Source organism: Microcebus murinus, chromosome 27 (assembly GCF_040939455.1).
Source record: "Microcebus murinus isolate Inina chromosome 27, M.murinus_Inina_mat1.0, whole genome shotgun sequence".
NCBI classification, from domain to species: Eukaryota; Metazoa; Chordata; class Mammalia; order Primates; family Cheirogaleidae; genus Microcebus; species Microcebus murinus.
The window spans coordinates 4,076,088-4,101,487 of NC_134130.1; the positions used below are offsets into that span (position 1 = coordinate 4,076,088).

General features: G+C 52.0%; 1 protein-coding gene across 2 annotated transcripts in view; it reads left to right on the plus strand.

The window, feature by feature from the left end:
* The window catches only part of MLLT1 (MLLT1 super elongation complex subunit), a 61,120-nt gene that overhangs the window by 24,249 nt on the left and 11,471 nt on the right, over positions 1–25,400 (plus strand). The window contains exons 4-5 of one of the 2 annotated variants that reach the window (XM_012761665.3): positions 19,661–19,804; positions 23,173–23,298. In XM_012761665.3, the coding sequence (XP_012617119.1) occupies positions 19,661–19,804; positions 23,173–23,298 (270 nt within the window). The remainder of the gene's footprint in view (positions 1–19,660; positions 19,805–23,172; positions 23,299–25,400) is intronic. The other variant, XM_012761666.3, reaches the window with a different exon arrangement.

A 25,400-nucleotide genomic window follows, 5' to 3' on the forward strand; every position in this document is an offset into this window, starting at 1 on the left:
CCCTTGTTGAAAATCAGTCAACCATAGATTTTTGGGTTTAAAACTGGACCCTTAATTATTTCCCATTGGTCTGTGTCTATCCTTATGCTAGTACCATACTGTTGTTTTGTTTTGTTTTGTTTTGTTTTGTTTTGAGGCAGAGTCTTACTTTGTTGCCCAGGCTAGAGTGAGTGCCGTGGCGTCAGCCTAGCTCACAGCAACCTCAAACTCCTGGGCTCAAGCAATCCTGTTGCCTCAGCCTCCCGGGTAGCTGGGACTACAGGCATGCGCCACCATGCCCGGCTAATTTTTTCTATATATATTAGTTGGCCAATTAATTTCTTTCTATTTATAGTAGAGACGGGGTCTCACTCTTGCTCAGGCTGGTTTTGAACTCCTGACCTTGAGCGATCCACCCGCCTCGGCCTCCCAGAGAGCTAGGATTACAGGCATGAGCCACCGCGCCCCCGGCCTCCATACTGTTTTGATTATTGTAGCTTTGTAGGTAGTTTTGAAATCAGGAAGTTTTGAATCTTCCAACTTCGTGTTTTGGTTTTTTCCCCCCTTCAGTATGAGTTTGGTTATTCTGGGCCCCTTGTGATTTTATATGAGTTTAAGGTTTTTGGCTTTTCTCTTTTTTCAAAAAATCCCATTAGAATTTTGATAAGGACTGCATTGACTCTGTGTATCACTTTTGAGATGTTTTAGCAGTGTTAAGTCCTCCAGTCCGTGAACATAGTATGTCTTTCCATTTAATTAGGCCCTCTTTAATTTTTCAGCAGTGTTTTATAGTTTCCAGTGCATATTTCACCTGCTTGGTTAAATTTATTCCCAGATATTTTATTCTTTTGGATGCTGTTGTAAATGGAATTGTTTTCTTAATTGCCAACTGACTTTTGTGTGTTGATCTTCTACCTTGCATCTTTACTGAACTTGTTTATTAGCTTTAGTAGTTTTTTTTTGTGGCTTCTTTGGGATTTTCTGTATGTATAATTGTGTCCTCTGCAAGTAGAGTTAGTTTTATTTCTTTTTTATTTATTTCTTTTTTTAACTTTATTTCTTTTTCTTTTTCTTTTTTTTTTTTTTTTACACTATCATTTACATTGTGGTTTTATAGTTTTATTTCTTACTTTCCAATATGGATGTCTTTTGTTTGTTCTTGTTGCTTCATTGCTTTGGTTAGGACTTCCGGTGCGATGTTGGATAGTAGTGATGACATTGGGCATCCTGTGTTGTTTCCCATCTTCAGGGGGAAAAGCTTTCAGTCATTTACCATTAGTGTGATGTCAGTGGTGGGTTTTTCATAAATGCCCTTTATCAGGTTAAAGAATTCCCCTTCTAAAAGGAGGGAGGGAAGACCAACTCTGTTTTCTCCACTCAAAATATTTCCGACACCAAATGTGTGGATTTTCCTTGTATTGCAATTCTCCAGTTCACTGGACACCACCTGGGCGTCCTACAATTTAATTTGATTGTGGTACTAACTACCTGGAGTTAGCGCAGAATCTAAGTTCTGAGTTAAGGGCTCATTCTCACAAGACGGCCCCCACTTCAGATGCCAGTTGCAAGTCCACCTGTGCCTAACTGGCCATAAATCGGGGGTTCCCCGTCCATATGTTTGTTAATTTTCTGTAATGGTTCACAGAGCTCAAGGAGACATTTGACTTCCGTTACTGGTTTATTGTGAAGGATATAATCAGTAATGGCCACGTGGAAGCAATGCACAGAGCAGGGTACCAGGGAAGGGGCACAGAGCTTCCCTTCTACGCCCTCTGGACGCACCACTGTCCCAGCACCTCGCTGTACTCACTGACGTGGGAGGGAGCTCTCTGAACCCTTTTGTTTGAGGTTTTCGTGGAGCCCCATTATGTGGGCATGATTGATGACATCATTGGCCATGGGTGATTGGGCCCAGGAGGCCGGGGGTGGGGCTGAAAATTCCAACCCTCTGGTCACGTGGTTGGTTCCTCTGGCAACCAGCCCCCATCCTGAAGCTATCGGGCTTTTGGCCACCAGCCTTACAAAAGGATGCTCTCTAATCACTTCAGAGATCTCAAGGGTCTTAGAAGCTCTGTGTCAGGAACCTAGGACTAAGACCAGATATTAAAACAAAATATACTCCTATCACCCCTGTCCCTCAGAAAGTTATAAGGGTTTTAAGAAGCTCTGTGCTAGGGCCAGGGGAGACCAAATACATATTTATTATGCCATACCTTTTATTCCTGATTTGCTGAGTTTGTGTTTTTTTAAAATCATGAACAGGTGTTGAATTTTTGAGGTTTTTATCTGCCTCCCTTGAGAAAAATCGTGTAGGTTTTTTCCTTCTTTTTATTAATGTGATGTGTTGTATTGATTGATTTTATGTGGAACCACCCTTGCATTCCTGGGATAAGTTCCTTTTGGTTATTGTGTATAATCTTTTTAACGTGCTGTTGGATTGGGAGTGTTGGTATTTTGTTGAGGATGTTTGTATCTGCATTCATAAAGAATATCGGTCTGTAGTTTTCTTGTGGTTTCTTTGTCTGGCTTGTGGTACCAGGGTAATGCCGACCTCATAGACTGTGTTAGGAAGTATTCCCTCCTCTTCTGAATTTTAGGAGAATTTGAGTAGGATTGGAGTCCATTCTTCTTTGAATGCTGAATGTTGGTAGAGTCCATCAGTGAAGCCAGCTCTTTCTGAACTTCTCTGTGGGAAGTTTTTGATTATTAATCAGTCTCTTGTTACAGATCTGTTGAGATTTTCTACCTCTTCTTGAGTCAGTTTTAGTAATTTGTTTCTAGGGCTATGTCCATTTTACCTAGATTATCTAGTTGGTGTGTTATTATTCATAGTATTTTCTTATAATTCCTTTAATTTATGTAAAGTTGATACTTTACACTTTTATTTCTGGTTTTGGTTATTTGTATGTTCTTTCTCCTAATGTAGCTCAAGGTTTGTTAGTTTAGTTGGTCTGTTCAAAGAACAAACTTGGATTTTATTGAATCACTCTATTGTCTTTTTTTTTTTTTTTTTTTTTATAGACAGAATCTCACTCTGTTGCCCAGGCTAGAGTGCTGTGGCTTCAGCCTAGCTCATAGCAACCTCAAACTCCTAGGGTCAAGCAATCCTTCTGCCTCAGCCTCCCAAGTTGCTGGGACTACAGGCATGCGCCACCATGCCCGGCTAATTTTTTCTCTATGTATTTTTAGCTGGCCAATTAATTTCTTTCTATTTATAGTAGAGACGGGTTTCGCTCTTGCTCAGGCTGGTTTTGAACTCCTGACCTTGAGCGATCCTCCCGCCTTGGCCTCCCAGAGTGCTAAGATTACAGGCATGAGACACTCTATTGTCTTTTTTTTTTGAGACAGAGTCTCACTTTGTTGTCCAGGCTAGAGTGAGTGCCGTGGCGTCAGCCTAGCTCACAGCAACCTCAAACTCCTGGGCTTAAGCGATCCTCCTGCCTCAGCCTCCCAAGTAGCTGGGACTACAGGCATGCGCCACCATGCTTGGCTAATTTTTTTTTTTATATATATATATATATATATATATCAGTTGGCCAATTAATTTCTTTCTATTTATAGTAGAGACGGGGTCTCGCTCTTGCTCAGGCTGGTTTTTGAACTCCTGACCTCGAGCAATCTGCCCCCTTGGCCTCCCAGAGAGCTAGGATTACAGGCATGAGCCACCGGCTCTATTGTCTTTTATTCTCTGTTTCATTTATCTCTATTCTTGTGTTTTCTTAGGCTGGCTTTGGGTTTTGTTTGTTCTTTTTCTAATTCTTTAAGGTGTAGAGTTATTGATTTGACATTATTTTTACTTTTTCATGTTGTAGGGATTTACGCCTCTGAACTTCCCTCTGAGCGTGGCTTGCTTTTTTATAGTCCATACGTTTGGGTATGTTGGGGTTTTTTTTTTCATGATCTCAGAGTATTTTCTAACTTTCCTAGTGATTTCTTCCTTGACGCATTGGTGGTTTTATTAGAGGTCTCCAGAGAGACAGAACCAGTAAGAGGTGTGTGTGTGTGTGTGTGTGTGTGTGTGTGCGTCCGTATATAGGGGAATCGGCTCACGTGACCGTGGAGGCTGAGAAGTCTCACACCAGGCCATCTGCAAGCTGGAGACCCTGGCATGGCCGTAGCGTGGCTCATTCCATGTCCGAAAGCCCCAGACTGGGGGTGCCAGTGGTATAATTTTCAGCCAAAGGCATGAGGCCCCGGAAGGCCTGGAGTTCTGATGTGCAAAGGCAGGAGGAGAGAGAGGGGAAATCACCCTATTCTCTGCCTTTTTTGTTCTCCCGGGGCCCCCCAGCCAGTCGGGTGGTGCCCGCCCACACTGAGGCAGATGGTCCCGCTCCATCCACTAACTCGAATGCCATCTCCTCTGGGAACATCTCTGCGGACACGCCCAGAAGTGGTACGTTACCAGTTCTCTGGGTGTTCCTTAATCCAGTCGGGTTGACACCTAAAATTAACCATCAGAGTGGCACTTGGTGGACATTTGTTGAACGAGTGTCCAAATGGATGAACCAGATTCATTCCAGAGGCAGTAGATGTTATACGTCCATGTGTCAAAAACCTTGTGGCACACCCCCTTTTAAAAAATTGAGGTGAAATTCATGTAACATGAAATTGACCATTTTAAAGTAAACAATTCAGTGGCATTTAGTACATTCACAGTGTTGTGCAACCACCGTCTCTCTAGTTCCAAAACATTGTCATCACCCCAAAAGGAAACGCCATGCCCAGTAAGCAGTTGGTCCTATCTCCCGTCACCCCAGCCCTGGCAGCCTCGGATCTGTGTTCTGTCTCAGTGATGTGCCGATTCTGGAAGTTTCATGTAAACACAGTATGCTACCTTCGAGTCTGGTTTCTTTCCTGAGTACTGTATTTATGAGTCCATCCATGTTGTGGCATGGATAAGAACATTCCTTTTCATGGCCAGATGCTATTCCACTGTGTGGATGAACCACAGTTTGTCCATTGATGAACATCTGGGCTCTTCCCACCTCCTGGCTGTTGGGACTAGTGCCGCTTTGGACGTGGTATACGTGTATTTGCTTGAGTACCAGTTTTCACTTCTTTCGGGTGTGTACGGTCAGCCCTCTGTTTCCATGGTTTCCCCATCCGTGAATTCAACCAACCATAGATAAAAAGTATCCAGAAAAAAAAATTCCACAAAGTTCCAAAAAGCAAAACTTCAGCTTGCCACACGCAGAGTATTGCATTGATTCCACGTGAATGAATGATGTGGAGGCATTGTATTAGGTGTTATAGGTAATCCAGAGGTGATTCCAAGTACACTGGAGAATGTTCTTCGAGTTTATGCAAATACTGCGCCCTTTTATGTAAGAGACTTGAGCCTCTGCAGATTTTGATATCCGAGGGGCATCCTGGATCCAATCCCCAGCAGGCACTGGGGGCTGACTGCATCCCTGAGTGAAATTGCTGGGTCCCGTGGTAATTCTGTGTTTAACTGTTAGGAGCCCGCCAAACTGTTCTCCACGGCAGCCAAACCGTTCTGCATTGCCAAACCGTTCTGCATTGCCACCAGCAATGCAAGGCATTCCAATTTCTCCACATCCTCGCCAGCATTGGTTCTCCTCTGTTTGTTTGTTTTTAATCATAGCCGTTCTAGTGGGTGTGAAGTGCTATCTTATGGTGGTTTTGATTTGCATTTCCCTCATGACTCAAGATGTGGAGCATCTTTTTGTGTGCTTCTTGGCAATTTGTACATCTTCTTTTCTTTGAAGACATGTCTATTCAAGCCCTTTGCCCATGTTTGAATCGGGTTGTTTTTCTTTTTGTTGCTGAGTTGTAAGAGTTCTTTATCTGTTCTGGATAAGTGCCCACTTTTCAATGTTGCCAGCAAAACACGTTGCTTGGCAGACTGAATGTGTGATGTGAGTGTCCCCCAGTAGGGAGCACTGGCTCTCTGAGGGGTGTCTGGGTTGTTGCCCTCCCATCACACATGGACCAGAGGCCTCTGTGTGCTGTGGCTGAATTGTTCCTTTGGAAAGTGGGCTGGGGCCTTGAAGGGGGCTTGCAAGAGCCTGTTGGTGCTGCCCGGGACACAGCAGTGGTGCCCAGGATGGATAAATTGGTTCCTACATATACTGGGGCCAGTCAGGTGCAGGGGTCTTGCTGAAATGCTCCCCTTATATCTGGTGGTTGTTCCAGAAGTGGTCCCAGGTATTTTATGCCCTTGCTGTTCCAATGAGTGAGTTACATCTTGGACCTTGGGTTATTAATATGCATAACTTAATTTTTCTTTTTTTAAATAGCCACATTGAAAAAGGTCAAAAGAAACAGGTGAGGCCAGGCGTGGTGGCTCACGCCTGTAATCCTAACACTCTGGGAGGCCGAGGCGGGTGGATTGCTCGAGGTCAGGAGTTAGAAACCGGCCAGAGCAAGAGCGAGACCCCGTCTCTACTATAAATAGAAAGAAATTAATTGGCCAACTAATATATATAGAAAAAATTAGCCGGGCATGGTGATGCATGCCTGTAGTCCCTGCTACTTGGGAGGCTGAGGCAGGAGGATTGCTTGAGCCCAGGAGTCTGAGGTTGCTGTGAGCTAGGCTGACGCCACGGCACTCACTCTAGCCTGGGCAACAAAGCGAGACACCGTCTCAAAAAAAAAAAAAAGAGGTGAAAAAGAGGTGAAATTAATCTTTATAATAATAATAATTATTATTATTATAATTTATTTAGCCCAGTATATCTAAAATAGTACCATTTCAACATGTAATCAGTATTTTAAAATTATTAATGTGGTATTTTACATTTCTTTTTTCGTACTAAGTCTTGCAGATCTGGTCTGTGTATAATACTTACTGTACATGTCAATTTGCACACAAAAGTTTCATCGGAAAGACTTGATCTGTATTTAGATTCCATAAAATTTACACTTAAAGTAGAATCACACACCCAAGTTGCTCCAAACGTACATAAAAATCTTCCAGTAAGTAAGCCAAGTCTGGTTCCTGACAGGGAATGTCTCATAGTTATGATTTTTTTTTTATTTTAAAATTTTGAAATAATTTTAGACACGGAAGAATTGCAAAGATAGTACAGAGAGTTCCCACAGATCGTACCCCTGCTTCCCTTAACAGTGATCAGCACTGAGAAGCTGACATTGGTGCGATCCCGTCAACTGAACTGCAGACCATTGGGATGCTGCCATTTTCCGCTAATATCCTTTCCCTGTTTTGGAATCTACTCTGGGTTGCTAGATTGTATTGAGCTGTCCCGTCTCTCTTCTCAGTCTTTCCTTGTCTTTCATGGCCTTGATAATTTTGAAATGTATCAGGAAGGTCTTTTGTAGACTCTCCCTGAGCTTGCATTTGTCTGGTATTTTCTTACGACTAGTCTGTGGTTATAGATTTTGGTAAGAAGACCACAGAGAGGTGCCGTTCTCCGCATGTCATACGAGGAGGTGGCAGATTTTCATGTGGCTTACGGTTAACAGGTGATGCTGACCTTGATCTGCCGGTTAAGGCGGTGCCTGCCAGGTCTCTCCACTGTCAAGGTGCTGTCTGTGCCTTTCCACTCTCTGTGAGTTAGGAGTGAGCCACTCAGTCCAGCCCACACTCAGGGGACCAGGAATTAAGGCCTCCATCCTGTGCCCAGGAGCACAGGTTAAAAGCACCAGGTAACTAATACTTATTTTGGGGGGAGATACTTAGAAGCTATGCAGACGACTGTGTAGCTTTTCATACAAGCTGCGTATTCCTACTGCGAAAGTCCGAAATGCTCCAGAATTCGAAACTTTTGGAGTGCCAATGTGATGCTCAAAGGAAATGCTCATCAGAGTATTTGAATTTCCACTTTTCGGATTAGGAATGCTGAGCCTGGAAGTATAAGGCAAATATTCCAAAATGTGAAAACTCTGAAACTGGAACATTTGTGGTCCCGAGTATTTCAGACAAGGGATACTCAACCTGTAGTTCCTTCCGATGAGCGCTCCTCAGTGGTGGTCTGGTGGTGACGTTTGGTTCTTTCATTCCAAAAATTGTAATTTTTTGGTAAGGAAGAGTTGTCCTTTCTCCCCCATTTATTTATGTATTCAGTCATTTATTTGTATCAATATGGATTCATGGATATCTGTTTTTTCTTTCGGTTATAATCCAATGCCATTGTTACTTACTTTGTTGCTCAAATTGTTCTCAAGTTGGCCAGGGGGTGGGTGGGAGCTCCCTCTTTAAAGTTTGCCCCTTCTCCCAGCCTCAGTCCCTTGCAGCCATCTCACCTGTTTTCTATTCCCATAGCTTTGCATTTTCCAGATTGTCACATACAGAATGGGACGGTATATGGCCCTTTGTGTCTGGCTTCTTTCACTTCACAAAGTGCACTTAGGATTCATGCGTGCAGTTGCATGAGTGAATAGTTGGGTCCTTTCTCTGCCGAGGAGCGTCCTGTTGTAGGGATGCCTCCCAGTTTGTCCATTCATCTGCCGAAGGACATCAGGTAGTTTCCGCATTTTGGTGATTATGCATAAAGTTGCCGTAAATATTTGCATATAGGATTTGTGTGCACATAAGTTTTCAGTTTGTTTGGGTAAATATCTAGAAATGGGGATTGCTGGGTCATATGGTATATATTTGTTTAACTTTATAAGAAATGGCCCAACAGTTTGCAAAGGGCTGGTCCCGTTTTGCAGTGAGAGTTCCTGTTGCTCCACAGCCCGGCCAGCGCTCGATGGGGTCCGGTGGTTTCCTTTCTCTTTCCTTTCCTCCCTGCCTCCCTCCCTCCCTTCCTTCATTCTCTCCTCCCCTCCCCATCTAATGAGTGTGTTGTATGTCTCTATTGTGATATAATTCCATAATCTACAATTCATCCATTTCAGGTGTACAGTCCAATGGTTTTCGCGTATTCCGAGGTGTGCAACCATCACACCGTCACCACCGCCAAATTCCAGTGGAATTGCTGGATCTTTTGGTCGTTCTGTGTTTAACTTTTTGAGTAACTGCCAGACTGTTTCCCATAATGGCCGCGTCATTTCACATTCCCACCAGCAGCCCATGTGGGCTCCGGTTTCCCCACGTCCTCACCGACACTTAGGTTTTACGTTCTGTCTCTGTGATCACGGCCGCCCTGGGGTGTGAAGCAATGCCTGCTTAGGCTTTTCCCTTGCATCTCATCTCTCTGAAGACTGACGATGATTATCTTTTCATGCGCTTATGTGCAGTTCATATATTTTCTTTGGTCAAGTATTTCTTCAGAATTTTACTCCCCTTTTTAAAAATTGTGTTCATTTTCTTATTATTGAGTTTCAGGAGTTCTTTATATACTCTGGATACAAGTCCTTTAGCTGGTGTGTGATTTGCATATATTTTCTCTGAGTCTGTGGCTTGTCTCTCTGTTCTCTCAACAGTATCTTTTGCCTGGCGTAAGTTTTAGATTTTGCTAGTTTATCGTTTACTCTTTTGTGGCTTGCGTTTTGGGTGTGGTATCTAACACCCACCCTCTGCCAGAACCGAGGCCCACGCTGCTCCTCGTGCTGCCCAGTGGCGGCGTGCACAAGACTGCTGCTTAGAGAGGCGGAGGGGACCATCGATGGGGAGATGGCACCGAGCACAGGAAGCTGTTGTCATTTATTCTTTGCAGTTAAGGGTTGTTTTTTTTTTTTTTTTTTGAGACAGAGTCTCGCTTTGTTGTCCAGGCTAGAGTGAGTGCCGTGGCGTCAGCCTAGCTCACAGCAACCTCAAACTCCTGGGCTCAAGCGATCCTCCTGCCTCAGCCTCCCGAGTAGCTGGGACTACAGGCATGCGCCACCATGCCCGGCTAATTTTTTATATATATATCAGTTGGCCAATTAATTTCTTTCTATTTATAGTAGAGACGGGGTCTCGCTCTTGCTCAGGCTGGTTTTGAACTCCTGACCTTGAGCAATCCGCCCGCCTCGGCCTCCCAAGAGCTAGGATTACAGGCGTGAGCCACAGCGCCCGGCCCAGTTAAGGGTTTTAAAATGTTTACAGCGAGGAGGAAGACTTGCATTTCTTCTGTCACTTGCTGGAGTTTCGTTGGTTTATTCACACAACAAATATGCACTGGGCCTAAGGCCCAGCAAGGACCAGAGTGGACATTGGCCCCGTTTCCCATGGAGCTCTCAGGCTCACGGGGTGGGGCGAGCAGACATCCAGCAGAGGAAGTGACAGGCTCAGAGCAAGTCGTAGGCTCGTGGGAGCTGCAGCGCTGGGTGCTGAGTGCAGTTAGCAAGGGTTGGAGGAGTTTCTCTTAGGAAGCCAGATTGACTAGAGACCATGAGAGGACCAGGTGGCCCCTTCCAGGTGGAAGGACAGCTGTGCGACGGCAGAGTCAGGATGCCGAGAAGCGGGCTGGGCAGGGGTGGGGAGGTGAGCGCAGGTGGGCAGGGCTGCTGGGCCCCATCACGGTGGGGGGCCTTGGGTGTGATCGCAGGGGGAGCTTTCTGAGCCCTCTGGGTTCATCTGCCTCTTTGAGCTCTTGTGGCCATGGGTTCAGAATCCCCAGCCAGGTAGGTGCCTGCCTCGCGCCTGTCCCCCACTGTTGTGGAGCAGATCAGTCACACTATAAAGCAGACTGGCTCAGTCTTTCCCAGAAATAGTCCAGTGGCTGCCAAACAGGAAGTGCTCGTCTGTGTCCTGGGGTTAGTTAGGAGCAGGGTCTGGGCCTCAGGAGGGTCCAGGCCTGACCTGGAGGGCGAACAGGTATGGGGCTTTCGGGTGGGGCAGGGCCCTGGAGGCTGTGCACAGTGGCCCAGACCCACGTTCACTTTGCTGCTTGGGCCGGGTGAGCCTCTTTAGGACTCTCTTAGCCTTGACACTTGGTGACCCCACCGTGGACCTGCGTTGCGTTCGTAGAAGACCGACTTCTGTGCAGTTGATTTTTTGTTGTTGTTTTGTTTTTGAGTCATTAGCCGAGATTAGGAGCTCTCTTCCAAGGCATCCTTTGATGTGACTTAATCTTCCTGGTCAGTTCTCTCAGATCCCACTTTTGTCTTTTTCAAAGTGAAGCTGGTTGCCAATCACTGGAGAGTTCCTGGCTTGGAATGCGTGGCAAAGCCAAGAGGAGCTGAGGACTCAATTGTCAGATGGGGGAGAGAGGTTGTCTGAGTTCAGAGTGAGCCACTCTGTCACTTCTGTGTCTGGCGTCAGGCCTGTGGCCCCGGCTGGCACCTTGTGGGTGTTGCTACGCGAGTGATCGCCCGCCCAGCTCTTGAGCATGTGGAACCCAATGCCAACAGCGACAGCAGAGGAGGAGAGCGATGGTTCAGGGCGTGGAAACTTGCCCTGCTGTGGCTCCACCTCCTCTGCTCCACGCCTCCCTTCACCATCAATTTAATGACACATTTGGAAGGAGGAAAAGAGACATGTTAATCCTACACACTGACGTTAAGAGACAGTCCAATGCTTAGAAATGGCAAAATGTGAAAAAGAAGTATATTTTGGTTGTTTGGCACTAATATTAAACATTCCCCCCCACACACACACACACCAAGCTACTACTGGACAGGAGCTGTCACCAGCATTCTGTGGCTCAGAGGCTCACAGCAGTTACCTAGAGGCAGGGGGAGGGCGTCTTGGTACTTTTTACCGGGAGGTTTGCGAGGTTTTATGCCTGAAGGTTCTTAGAAGTAAGTGAAACAGCGCTAGCTTCAGAGTGTAAAAACCCTCGAAGGCATCTTCTTGGATATATCCTGGGTTCCTGGTGTTGGGGGGCCATGGGCAGCTATGCAGGCGGTTTGGCAGGGCTGAGGACGTGCTAGGGGAGGTACCAGCGCCGCCAGATCCCCCCAACTCCCTTTGTGGTGGAAATGGCACTTGCTGCCGGGCTTCCCCTGCCTGCCCTGCGTTTGAATGGAGAGTGGGGGAGCTGATCCCAGCAGCATGGGCGGGAGCCCTCTGGGCCCCACTGTGCTCTCCCCTCCCCCCTGTCCCGGCTGCCTGGCTCCCAGGCTCTCTGGGGCTTTTCAGAGTTCAGGAGGCGGCGGCCCCTCCGCCAGCCCTTGGAGCTCCCCACTGGGGACAATTGGCCAGGGTCTGCAGCCGAGGGGGAAGGCCCTTGCCAGTGGACTGTGAGGAGCCAGAACAGAAGGGACATTGTGTGAGGACACACAGGGAAGGTCAGGGGGCTGCTGAGTTGTGACAAGCCACGTGAATGTGCGCCGGCCGCACAGCTCGATTTGTCTTTCCCCGTGGCATCTTTCTGTTCCTCCATGTGGGACCCCAGACACTGCTGGATTTCTTAGAGGGCGAGGCCTGCAGCCCCGTGGTGAAGCCCCTCAAGAGACCCCACCCACAGCTCATCACAGTCACCCAAGGCCCCCTAGAGGCAGGGACAGGTGCTTTCCCCTGGCATGCCAACTCCTGGGCCCCGGAGAAGGGGCTAGAAGAATTGGCCTGGGGTTGGAATCGTGTGTTATGTTCCCCAGATATCATGGGCTCGTCCTGGGGACGCTGCCTCCTGTCTTCCATTTCATTTCTTCTGGTCCATTTCTTCTGGTGTTCCTTTCTAAGTTCTTCCCCTTTTTATTTTTTAAAGAAATGGGGTCTTGCTCTGTCACCCAGGCTGAAGTGCAGTGCTGCGATCATAGCTCACTGCAGCCTCCAACTCTTGGTCCCCGGTGATCCTCCCACCTCAGCCCCGCAAAGTGCTCGGTCTCTGGGCATGCACCACCACGCCTGGCCTGGGTTTCTTTTCAAACTGCTTTTTCAAGCTGCTTTCTCTCCCTTTTTGGTGTTAGCTTGGGGAGAAATCGTTCAGTTAGGTTTCCAGATGATAGAAGCCACCTTAAAGCCTAAAGTTGTTTGGCCATTTCCATAGAAAGCTCCTTACGATGTAGCCGCTTGCCTGTCTGCCCTCTGGTCTGGGTGTCTGATTGCTTATGGATGCAGGAATGTATTCGGGTTATCAAAATCGCAGGTCTCACTGGAGCATGCTGAGCAAAAACCGGACTCTGTCCCGTCCATCTCTCTGCCCCGAGTGTTCTGCGTTCGCATCGAAAGCCTGCCTTTGAGGCAGAGGAGCGGGCCGGGTGCGCTCACTGCTCCGCGGTTTGCTCTCTCCAGGCAGCGTGTCGTAGGGAGTGTGTGAAGATACGCGGCATGTGTGGGCACCTGCGCGTGGCTGGGTTCTCGTAGTCCCCCTGTGCAGGTGAGGAAGCTGAGGCACAAACAAGTGACGTGACCTGCTCAGGGCTGCATAGGAAGTGCACCAGCCAGCTCTCGGAGCCACCTGCTGTGCCTGTCGAGTTTCTCGCACGGTGGGGTTCACTGTACAGAGGGACAAAAGAGAACATCCTGTCCTTCCCTGGCCAGGGCCAGCCCCTTCTCGACAGGCACGTGAGCGATCTGCTGCTTCTGTCTCAAACAGGGCTGTGGGGACCGTCTGCCCTGTACCTGTCCTGGGCAGGCCCCGGATGCACCTGCAGGAATCTCTGCCGCCTCCGCAGCGCAGGAAGGCAGGCATGGTAGGAGCCCCGCTGGCTGGAGCCACCACTGTCCTTTCTCCCTCCTGGTTTGATTCCTTCCCCGCACTGAGGCTCAGAGAGGTGCAGCAGCATGGCCAGGGGCACACAGCAAGTTGGTGACGGGCTGCTTCAGCACCCAGGAGATCTCTGACCCCAAATGAAGGCCACAGTTTTCAGCCCATTTTGTGGTGTTTTTCTTAAGCCTTTTTTTCCCTGAAGTTTTTTTCTTCTTCTAATTACAAAGGTGGTCTGTGCAGGTTGCAAGGAATTGAAATCCTCTCTCCAGCCCACTTCCTTGAAGTAACCACGGAACACAAATAGTTGTGTCCTTCGGAAACGTTTTTTGTCTGTGTGAGCGTGCGCATGTGAGTGAGTGAGTTTGGGTGTGTGTGACGTGCAGCTTTGAACTTGCTGACCGTGGCCGTCCCCGCGTCGACACAGGAAGCTCTCCCTGTCCTCCGCGCCGTCTGTGGTGTGCACCTCGCCACGAGGCTCAGCCGTGGTTTGCCTGCCTGTTCCTGCTGGGGGCATCTGGGCCCCTTGGGTGTCCCCCGGTGGCAGGAGGGCCTCGGCGGCCTCGTACACATGCTTGCGCTCTCTCGTGGCATCCCCGCCAGGCCGAGCCCTGGGGGTGAGAAGCCGTGTGCTTCTCAGACCGCGCTTCTCCACGTTTCTCCCCTCGCTTTCTGCTGAGGTGGCCCGCCCCGCCGGCCCCAGTGTGCCGTGGGCTGGGAGCCCTGAGACGCGCGCGTCGGAGCTTTATCTAGAGGAAGGGTGCGTGGCTTCTGATGCGTAGACTGGCGTGCTTGCCTTTTATTGCTTCCGTGTGGCTTTGGCAGATGATCAAACCCCACAAAACCTCGGTTTCTTCTCCTGACGGCTGGTGAGAACGTGACTCAGCCTCAGAGCGGTTGTGTGGATTGAGCGCGGCGCCGCGTAGCTCAGGGCCTGCTGCTGGGGCGGCCGCCTGAAGCAGAGCAAGGCCCCGTGGCCCAGCAGGGCTCCGGGGGGCCGGAGGGTTCCTTGGGGACGTGTTCACCCTCTTCCCAGGCAGGCTCAGGGGGACACACGTAGTGTTGAACTGAGATTCAGAGCTGTAAGGCAGGTGGGGCAGAGCCTGGCATATGTATTTAATTCTCTTTAATGGAGAAAAGTTAAAAAAATGTATATATATGTATATAGAAGTAGAGGGAATGACAGAGCAAGTCTCCCATCCCAATTCCAGCTTCAGCAGTTGCCAATATGCGTGCTATGTTTTCTCATCTCGGTCCCCAGGAGTGTTCTAAATCAAGTCCTGGACGTTGCATCTAGTGGTCTGTAAATATGTCAGCATGTGCCTTAAGAGAGAGGGCTCTAAACAAAACCTACCCACAGTATCGTCATGCCTAGAAACTGGTCAGTTAATAGTTACTTAATATCACGTCCAATAATGTCAATTTCTTCCATCGTCACAGACACACACAGCCAGCTCTCCCTGTCCGTGTCCTGGAACCATCCTCTGCCAGTACTGGGGGAAGACTGTGTGTATGTATGAATACATATATTTTTAAAAAGAATCTATTCAAATCAGGATTCCAGTGAGGTTGGTGCACCGCTCTTGATTGCTGTCTCTTAAGCCTCTTTCAATCTTTTTTCTCTCCTCTCTTTCCTCCCTCACTTGTAGTTTTGAGAAGAAGCTGTACTGTTTGTCCCACAGGCATGTGGATGGCAGCCTGTGGTGACGTTTTGGTGTTTCCTGGCATTTCCTATAAATTGGCACTTGGATCTAGAGCCACCATCACATTCAGGTTTAACTTTATTATTTTTTAAAGCCCAGGGTATGTGTGTGAACCCCAGGGCCTCACAAGAGCACATCAGACAACCTGATGTGGACAAGCCTCTGCAGGGCATGGATGGCTGGGTGACAGCCTGGGGTGGCAGGAGCCGGGAGACCCCACGAGAGGGCTGGTTCCTCTGCTCTCACACCCAGGCAGGGAGGTAGCTCTGGGTGTGGGGAGGAGGGAGCGTTTGCCTCTCCTGACAGGAGCTCCGAGCGTGGTCAGCGGCCACAGGGCTGTGGCCTTGGCCTTGGTGTGCCTGTGCCAGGGCCAGCCTGGCCCCCGCCCCCACGCCCCTTGCCTTGAGGAGTGCAGGCAGGCGTGCCGGGTGCACGGCCTGGACTCCCCGCCCTTTGGCGCTGTGGATGGGTGTGCGCACCGTGGCTTTTGGCACCAGCACCAGTTTGGCCAGTTCCTCTGCATCTCTGTTTGCCGAGGCTGGAGAGATGCTGGCTTGTGGCCAGTGGCCTGGGAGTGGGTGGCTCCTCCTGGCCTGGCCCAAGAATGCTTGAGTCCAGCAGGCGGCTGCCAGTGCTTAGAGTGGGGCCATTCTGGGCTCCAGCTAGAGTAGCCGTGGCTGTGACCCCTGGGCCTGCTGGCTGACTGCCTGTGACCTTGCCAGTCCTCACGGAGCTGCTGCTGGGCCTTGGAGGAGGGAGGGAGGTGCTGCCACGTCCCAGCCTGGTTTTCCAGAGGGGCGTCCAGGGAGACTGGTTTTCTTGGGAAGCTGGCTTTCCAGAGGGGCGTCCAGGGAGAGACCTGCAGCCCTCTTGGGAGTTCCTAAGCATCACAGATCCCAGGTTTACCCAGAGGGAGCGCCAATTAGCAGCCATCCTCAGCGTGCTGTGACTCACGTGGCAGCGTTGCTGGCGGCAGGGCGCACGTGGAGTGCTTCAGGGCTGCAGTGTCCTCCCCCCGGGGAGCCGTGAGGAGCACGGCCTGGTCTCCTCCTGCTGTGCTCGCCCTCCCTCTTTGGCGTGTGTGGGCATGAGGAACCTCTCCAAGATCCAGGGGGTCCGGAGGGCACCCGCCTGGGGCGAGTCCTGGCTCTGCTGCGGACCAGATCTCCGCCCTCTGTTTCGATTTCTTCATCTGTGACATGGGGACACTACGAGCTCTGTGTTGGGGGCTGTGAAGCACTCACATGTGTGGAGTGCTTAGAAACGCGCCTGGCTGTGGTCGAGGCTCCACAAACACTGTGTGACACAGTACGATCGGTCATGTGTCACCTTGTTGCTGCTGCCGTGGCTGTTTCACCTTTGTGCCCATAAGGTTAGGGACCCCTCCTCGGTCTTGGTCACTGCTATGAACATGTAGTAGGCACCAAAAAATTCACCCTTTTAAAGTGTACAAATCTAGTGGTTTTTAGTGTATTCACAATGTTGTGCGATTGTGGTAATTTTTTAATTCCAGAATATTTTTATCACCCCTAAAAGAAATCCCAAGGCCGGGCGCTGTGGCTCACGCCTGTAATCCTAGCTCTTGGGAGGCCGAGGCGGGCGGATTGCTCAAGGTCAGGAGTTCAAAACCAGCCTGAGCAAGAGCGAGACCCCGTCTCTACTATAAATAGAAAGAAATTAATTGGCCAACTGATATATATATAAAAAAAATTAGCCGGGCATGGTGGCGCATGCCTGTAGTCCCAGCTACCCGGGAGGCTGAGGCAGAAGGATCACTCAAGCCCAGGAGTTTGAGGTTGCTGTGAGCTAGGCTGACGCCACGGCACTCACTCTAGCCTGGGCAACAAAGCGAGACTCTGTCTCAAAAAAAAAAAAAAAAAAAAAAAAAGAAATCCCATACTTGTGAGCAATCACTTCCTGTATTCCCCTGCCCCAGCCCCTGGCACACACGTCCTGTTTCTGTGGATTTGCCTGTTCTGGACATTGCATGTGAACGCAGTCATATAATTTGTGGCCTTTTGTGTCTGTCATCTTTCCTTAGTGCAGTGTTTTTGAGGTTCATCCATGTTGCAGCCGGTTTCAGAGCCTCCTTCCTTTTCAGGGCAGAGTAATAGTCCACCGTGTGGATGGACCACACTCGGTTTCTCCATTCATCCGTCCATGGATGTTTGTGTCATTTCCACTTTATGACTGTTGTAACACTGCACTCTTCGTCAAATTGGTATTAACTGACCAACACTTAAGTGCACATATAGTAGTGACTTTCATTGGGTGTCGGGCAGGTGGGAGAGGGAGGAGGAGATGGGTTTATACACAGCCGATAGGTGCGGTGTGCACTGCCTGGGGGATGGACACGCTTGAAGCTCTGACTCGGATGCAGCAAAGGCAGTATATGTAGCCTAAACATTTGTACTCCCGTAATATGCTGAAATAAAAAAAAATTAAAAAATAATGCCTGGAACAAAATTAAAAAAATTAAAAAGCACTATAAATAAACATAGGTGTCAAGTTTTGTGTGAACACGTCTTTGTTGCTCTTGGGAATGTATCTGGGAGTCGGTGTGTGGTTCACGTGCTTGGTCTGTATTTGACGTGCCAGCTGCCAGGCAGTTTTCCAAAGTGGCCATGCCATTTCACATTCCCTCTAGAGTGCAAAAGGGTTCTGTCCACATCGACAACATTAATTTTTTTGGTTTTTTTTAGTGGTAGCCGTCCTAGTGGGTGTGCAGTGGTATCTCATTGTGGTTTGGATTAGCATTTCCCTAGTGACTGGTGACGCTGAGCAATTTTTCATGCGCTTTTGGGACATTTGTATGTCTTTGGAGGAATGTCTATTCACAACCTTTGCCCATTTTTAAATCATGTAATTTGTCTTTTTTATTGTTGTAAGAATTGTTTTTTGTATGTTCTAGATACTAAAGCTTATTGGAGTAATGACTTGCACATATGCTCCCTCTTTCTGCAGCTTGTCTTTTCACGCTCTTGATGGTGTGCTGTTTAGAGCACAAAATTTAAAAATTTTGATGAAGTTTGATTTGTCTCATTTTCTTTAGTTACCTGTGGCTTTGGTGTCATATCCAAGAAACAATTGCTGGCCTTAGTCCTAGCACTTTGGGAGGCCGAGGTGAGTTCAAGACCACCCTGGGCAATAGAGTGAGAACCCTCTCTACAAAAATATTTAAAGAAAAAAATTAGCCAGGCATGGTGGCAAATACCTTGTAGTCCTAGTTACTTGCGAGGCAGAGGCAGGAGGAGGATCGTTTGAGCCCAGGAGTTGGAGGTTGCAATAGAGGCTATGATTGTGACATGGCACTCCAGCCCTCGCGACAGAGCGAGACCGTGTCCATAAAGGATTTACCTAACCCAACGTCACAATGTATACCTGTGTTTTCTTCTGAGAGTTTTATAGTCTTAGCTTTAGGTCTTTGATCCTAGATGAGTTGTTTTTTTTGTGTGAAGTCAAGACCACCTTCATTCTTTGGCGTGTGGATGTCCAGTTGTCCCAGCGCCATTTGTTGAAGAGATGATTTGGTCCCCATTGGATGGTCTTGGCGCCCTCGTTCAACACTGGTTGCCCGTGAACGTGAGCGCCCATTGTTCAAACTTGAGTTCCTCAGTGCGACACTTGGGCTTGTCTCAGTGGGGTTCTCTTGCATTCCCCTACCCTGTTTTCCTTACTAGCCTGGCGTTGCTGCTCCAGGAACACATCTCTGTTTTGTGGGGCCTGTGGCTTATATGAACTGGGGTGAAGTGGACTCTTTACATAAATGTCTCTTGCTTTGTCATGGTTCACAGAAACTTGACCCTGTGCACTTCCTCCGGGGCCCTGGAAGGGACTGGTGCAGACAGCCCCTTCCCAGCAGGCTAACCCGTGCCCTGAGCCCCCCAGCCCTTTCTGTGGAGGTCAGAGCCTTGCTCACTCACGGCCACTCCTCACTCGCTTGTCCCGAAGATCCATTGAGCACCTGCCCGGTGCCAGGTGCCATCTGCGCTGCAGGGCAGTAACTAGAATGAAGGTCCCTGTCTTGTGGGGTGGCTAGCATGCAGGATGGCTCCTGGTATGGGCAGAGCCTGCCTGAAACAGTCGTGATCTCACGTCTGTGTTCTCTTGACACCTTGTCTTCTGGTCCCTGTCATTTGCATCTGTGTCTCAGGCTCCCTGTGGAGCGTGCTCTTGCTGGGAAGGGGATGAGGGGTTGAGGCGTGAGATCAGAGGCTGGGGTGAGGTCTCAGCACTGCCACTTGTTAGTTGCGTTCCTTTGAGCCTCAGGTTCCCCATTTGTCAGTGGGTCCCTTGAGGGTTGAAAGGGGAGTGCGTGCACATGGCTGTCTCTGCCAGCGGCAGGGGTGTTCCTGCTAGCGTCCGAGCACAGTTAATGATCTTTGCTTCTGTAGGTTGAGTTGTTTTGAGGAAGAGGAGGTACCAGGAGCGGAGCAGACGAGGGTCTGTGGGGAGGAGGGAGCTCCGTCCCTGTCCCGTGGCCATAGCCTTCTGCCCACCCCTCTGACACAGACTTCCCTGTTGTCTTTGTTCCAGGAGGAGCCGCGGAAGGTTTGCTTTACCTATGACCTGTTCCTGAACCTGGAGGGCAACCCGCCCGTGAACCACCTGCGCTGCGAGAAGCTCACCTTCAACAACCCCACCACTGAGTTCCGGTACAAGCTCCTGAGGGCTGGCGGGGTGAGTGTGCCCCAAGCGGGCGGGCCCCCGCCCTGCCCGGCCCAGTGGCCGCTGCGCTGGCCGAGGCTGCCCTGGCCTGGCTCCCGTGCTGGAGGCGTTGCTGTTGGGGGCGCCTTGGGCTTTCCTGGGCGCAGGTGCAGGTCGCACAGATAGTGCCTGGAGGAGCTGGAAGGGGTCAGGTGCTAGGCGTCCGTGCAGGGCGTGGGCGGCCGTAGGTGATGAGCTGCGGTTATCCCGTGGCCTCCGGGCGGCTGTGGTTAATTAGCATCTTCCTGCAGGAAGTGGCCGGGAAGGCATGGGCGCGAGGCCGGTCTGTCCGCGTGGCCAGGCCCGGAGCTGGCTCATAACCAGCCTGGCAGGGCCACCTGGGGAGGCGGCGGGGGCTCCTCTGCAGAGGGCCCTGCCCTGACGTGTGCGCTGCCCGTCCCCTTTGTCCTATGAGGCCGGACACCAGCGTCAGCTGAGAACTAGGGCTCTGCAGTGAGTTATGTGGTGGGATCCCGTGTGGTGGCCTGGCCTGCGTGGAGGCGCTGGGCCCTGGCAGGCTGGGCATGGTGTGGGAGCTGGGGGGGCTTATGGAGGACGGGGTGCCTGGCTGCAGGTGGACGTCGTGTGGAGGCATGTGCAGGCTTAGTCACCGCACAGCATGGCACAGCCACCTTCAGCGACCCAGGGTCACAGAGCGTTTGCCTAGATGCCAGTCCGCGTCTCTGATGGAGTGGGGCCGGGGTTGTGTGGGCGTGTGTGGTGTGTGTGTGTGGTGTTTCTGGGGGTCTGTTGAAGAGGTGTGTGTGTTACGTGTGTGTCATGTGTCACCTGTGTCGTGTATGTGTTGTGTGGCATGTGGGTTGTGCGAAGTGTGTGGCGTGTGTCGGATGTGGTGTGTTATATGTCAGGTGTGGTGTGTGTTGTGTGTGGCGTGTTTGTGCGTGTTGTGTAGCATGTCGTGCAGTATGTGTCACGTGTAGTGTGTGTGGTGTTCATGTGTGGTGTGTGACATGTCGCGTGTGCGGCGTGGGCAGGCCCATGTCCCGAGGGAATGGGGCTGCGGTGGGCGTCTCGGAGTGGCCCTCTGCTCTCCACTGAGCACGGTCGGGTCTGCAATGAGCTTTGCCCTTTTCCAGGGAAGGGAGTAGCGCGTCCGTGCGGGCAGTTTGAGCCCGTCCTGCGTGTTCCTAGCAGAGACGCCTCGTGATTCTAATTGGCAGGTGAGGGAGGCGCCGGGCGGGTCTGTGAGGACGCACGGGCCTGGTGCCCTCCCGCCTCTGCCTCGCCACTTGCTTCTTGCGCCCTGGACTGCCCACCGTGCTCGCCCGGGCGTCTCTGGGCCTCCTGAAGCCTCTAGTCGCATTTCTCTGGGAAGCAGCGTCCCGGGCTCTTGGGGCTGCATCCAGGCCCTTGCTCCCACGGGCGGCGGTTCCTTTTGCTCACAAGAGAGGAAGGCTGAGGGCTAAGCAGCCACTGAGGAGCAGGGAGAGGAGGAGGAGAAGGAGGTGGTGGCGGCTGGGAGGAAGGTCTGGCTCAGCCTGTGCAGGAATGAGAGGGAGGGAGAGAGCGGCCTTGGCCCTGCTGGGCAGAGCGAGGTGTGCAGGCACTGTGGATGGTCTCTGCCCTGGCGCCATTCGCCCACAGAGGGCTGCCCAGAGGAGCTGGCGGCTGGTCAGGAACTTTCTGGGCCTCAGGGGCTCACCCAGGGCTGACGGTCAAGGTGCTCTCTAGCCTCAGGAGCAGCCTAAGGCCTTCATGGGACAGTGGCTCCTGTCAGGTGTTTCCCAGGACCACGTGACTGTGCTTCTGTGTTCGCTGTGCTGAAGCCCAGAGTGTCTGTCCGGTGGTGAGTGGCCGCGGCCACTGCCCGTGAGGCTGTGGGTGCTAGGAGAGCTGGAGGAGGCGGCCGCCTTGCCCCTGGCTGTGGGGTCACTCGCAGCTCTTGAAATTCCTCACTCTCGGCTCCAGACGCTCCCTGCAGTGACCAGGGTGGGACTTCCTGCTGTTCCAGCCCTGCCCCTCAGGACTGTCTCTTGTCCCTGCCCCGTCGGTCCAGGGTCTGTGTTTCCATCCTGGAAGACAGGTCCCCGCGGCTGCACCCTGTCGCAGGTAGGAGTGATCGTTGGTTCCTTGTACCTGTTCTTAAGCTGGAGAGATGCTGTGCGTTACCCTGATGTCATTGTCAGTCTCGGGCGTGATCGCGAGCAACTGAGGGTGATTTAAAGGGTGTCTTCCTCCCCGAGAGCAGCCTGGCGGTGCCTGGGCCACGGTTCTCCCCAAAGCATGGAGGCTCCCCCGTGCTGTGCGGGCGTTCAGGGAACTGGGACTGTCCAGGCAGCCGGGGGCGGATGTGCCGTGGGTCCGGCGTTCCGTGGTGTTGTGGTCAGACGGGCTCTGAGGAGCGGCCAGGACCTGGTAGCCTGGGGCCCTGTGTCCCTGTGACCATGTTACACCGGCATCCTCAGATGAAGGGCTTGGCTTCCAAGGAATCGTAGGTGCTCACGGATATTCATGGCACTGATTTGGCTGAATTCAGTACTTGTTGTTAAGTGCGTTTTCTGCTTTTGTCCCATCTCGAGGCCACATGGAAGGATTCTCTGCGTGACTGGCCCTGGTGGTCACGTTAATCTGCAGTGTTGGGATTTCGAGACCTTGTCCCAGGCTTCCTCTCCTTGCAGCCAGCGTCCCGAGAGCCTTGTTGGACCTGGGCAGGCGCTTCCTGGGAGCACCTCCTGGAAGGGCTGTGGCCTTCTGACATAGCCAGGAGCGAGCGCCTCCCCCTCCAGGCTGGCCGCCTTGCTTATGCAGCTCTGCTTCTGTAGAGAATGGCGGCTCCCCACCCAGCGAAGGCCTCAGCCTCGCCACTCTGTGTCAGCTTCAGTGACCTGCGAGAGTGGAAGGGCTTGTCTCACCCGGCATGTGGGACCCGCCAAAGTTGCATCCGTGCAAACCCTTTGGGGATTGCTCTCTGCCTCACAGCCACCTGCCTAGGGTGCCCACTGGCTTCTGGCCCTTCCAGACCGTGCCTGTGGTCTCTCTGAGCCTGGGCGCGTAGATCGGGCTTTGGCCTTGGCTGCCTCCTCATGCTTCTTGGCGTGCTCCGCCAGTCTTCTCGGCCGGCCCTCTGGTCAGCTATGCCCTGGGGGCTGTGCGGCCCAGGTATCCTGGGACCCTGGACTTCTCTTTGTTCTCCGCCACTGAGCCTGCTTAGCACGGCCCCGAAGGGGATGCACCCGTGATTCTTCTGGAAAGCGGAGCTCAGGCTCTCCCTTCTCCCCTCGCCCCAAGAGGGAAGCCCCTGCCTCGGCCCACATGGCCTCCTTCCTCCTGTCCGGATGGCCCCTGCCCGTCGATAACGCCTGTCTCTTCTCTGTCACTAGGTGATGGTAATGCCCGAAGGAGCAGACACGGTGTCCAGGCCCAGCCCCGACTACCCCATGTTACCCACAATTCCACTCTCTGCCTTCTCTGACCCCAAGAAGACCAAACCGTCCCACGGCTCCAAGGTTAGTGAGGCGGAAGGCCCAGTCGCGCGGGGCCCCCGGGCGCCCTCCCCGCGCCGAGCTGGGCCTTCCGCACCTGCACTCGCTCCCTTGGCATCTTCCTCTTGGAGCTCTCTGCGCTCTCCCTTGCTGCTCACTGCGCTTCCTCACGAGTTCAGGAATAAGCCAAGTGATCTCGGGCTCTTTGCCCTGTCCATCTTGAGGCCAGAGACCCTGCCCAGTCCCCTCCTTTTCCCCTTGAGCTCGGGCTGGGCCTCAGGACTACTTGGCCCCAAGCCCCAAGAGCGCTTCCATCCTGGGCCGCAGCCGCTGCCTTCGCGGCTCTCCCGCGCGCCGCCGGGCTGCCCTTGGCCTTGGCTTCTCTGGCAGCGGCTTTCCTGGGGGCAGGGCAGGGCAGGGGTGCGTGGGGCCAGCCAGCCGGATTCTGAAGAGGAAGAAGCGATTTATTGTCTCATCTCAACCCAGCCGGGCAGCTGGCACTCAGCCTTCCTGAGGCCTCTCTCTGAACCGTCCCCGAGCGGCTGCTCAAAGGACGAGCTAGAAAGCCCTCGGACGGTATCACCTTGTCCCTATAAACCCGCGAGTGTGCCTGCCATTCCTCTGCAGCCGCCCACTTAGCTGGGGGCCGAGGCCTACAGGGCCCTCGGGCAGCTCTTTGGTGTCACGTCCCTGACCCCACGCGTCTCTCCACTTCTCTCTGTGTTCTTCTTGCTTCACTTACCTGGGGCTGGGGGTGTTGCGGGCCTGGGCTGCCCCAGGCCGGACAGGCAGGGCTCTTGGCTGTCTTACTGCCTCCTGCATGGGCATAGGCAGGGGCTTTTGGCCCTTTCCACAAGGCCAGCGGTCTCGGAAATCCTCAGATCCATCAGAGTCTTGGGGTAGGGGACGTGGTCCTGGGGTGTCCCCGGGCCTGTTGTCCCTACACCTCCCAGAGGTGAAATGAAAGGAAAGTTCTTGCTAAGGGTCTTGGCCGATTCCTTCTCAGCCGCACAGGGTTCTTTGGAAGTCCGTACAAAACATGAAGAGAAGGCATTGCTATTTCTTCTGTCCTGGTTATTCGAAAGTCACTTAAAACCCTGTGGAGAGATGTCCTCCCTGCAGCCTGCAGGGCTTCATCAGCTGGAGCTGCTCGTGGCATCTCTTTCAGGAGTGTCTGAGACCCCCGGGACCCCGAGCCAGGGCTGTGTGTCTGCCAGGCTCAGGAGGCTGTGGGCAGGGTCCCCCAGCTCTACCCTCTCTTCCTTCAGGAGCCTTCTCCAGCCACCTGGCAGGGACACTTAGGAGGCATCTGTGTAGTTTTCTCAGGCAGCAAGAGGTCTTGCCTAGCTGCTTCTGTCCAAGAAAGCCCCTCGGCCTTGCTGTCATGGTCGTGGTGTCGGAGCTGTCGGCCCTGCTGTGTAAGCCCGCGAGCCACCTCTTCCCCGGCGGAGACCTTCCTTTGGGCACCGGCCTTTTGCCTGGAGAGTTGCAGAGAGGCCTCGGCCCGGCTCACTGAGGCCAGGAGGGAGGGGACAGGGTGGGCCTTTTGGGGCTTTGCTTATCGAAATCTCTTGGGCCAGGGGACTGCTGGTGAGTCTGGCTGCTGCAGCAGTAGGTGACTTGGGCCCTGGCATTTGTCCCCACCTCATAGCCCCTACCAAGTGGCGGCACGGCGTGACCCTCTGACCACCTTGCCTAGGCTCATGCTGTGAGGACAGTTGCTCCCTCGTTCCCCCACCCACAGCACGCCCAGACCTGCACGCGCACAGCTGCCGTGATGCCTGTGTGACCCTGTTTGATGTCAGGCACTTGGCCTGGTTGCTCTTTTCTTAAATCTCAGTTCTTAACCATTTGGGGGTCACAGCCAACTTTAACAAGAACATAACTTTGATGGATCCTCACCCCTAGGAACGTCCACATTGTGCTCAAAGTTCAGCACACAATTTCAAAGAGCGGGTGGCCTTGGGGGCTGTGCATGCCCCTGGGAAGGCAGGCTCTGGTGGCAGTGGTGGTGTGGCTGACCCTAGGGCCAGGAGCCCATGGTGGGGACTGCGTCAGAGGCTGATGGCGTGCACTGTGCATTTGCTTTTGTTCTACCCTTGGTGGCTGTGACATCAGCCGAGCTC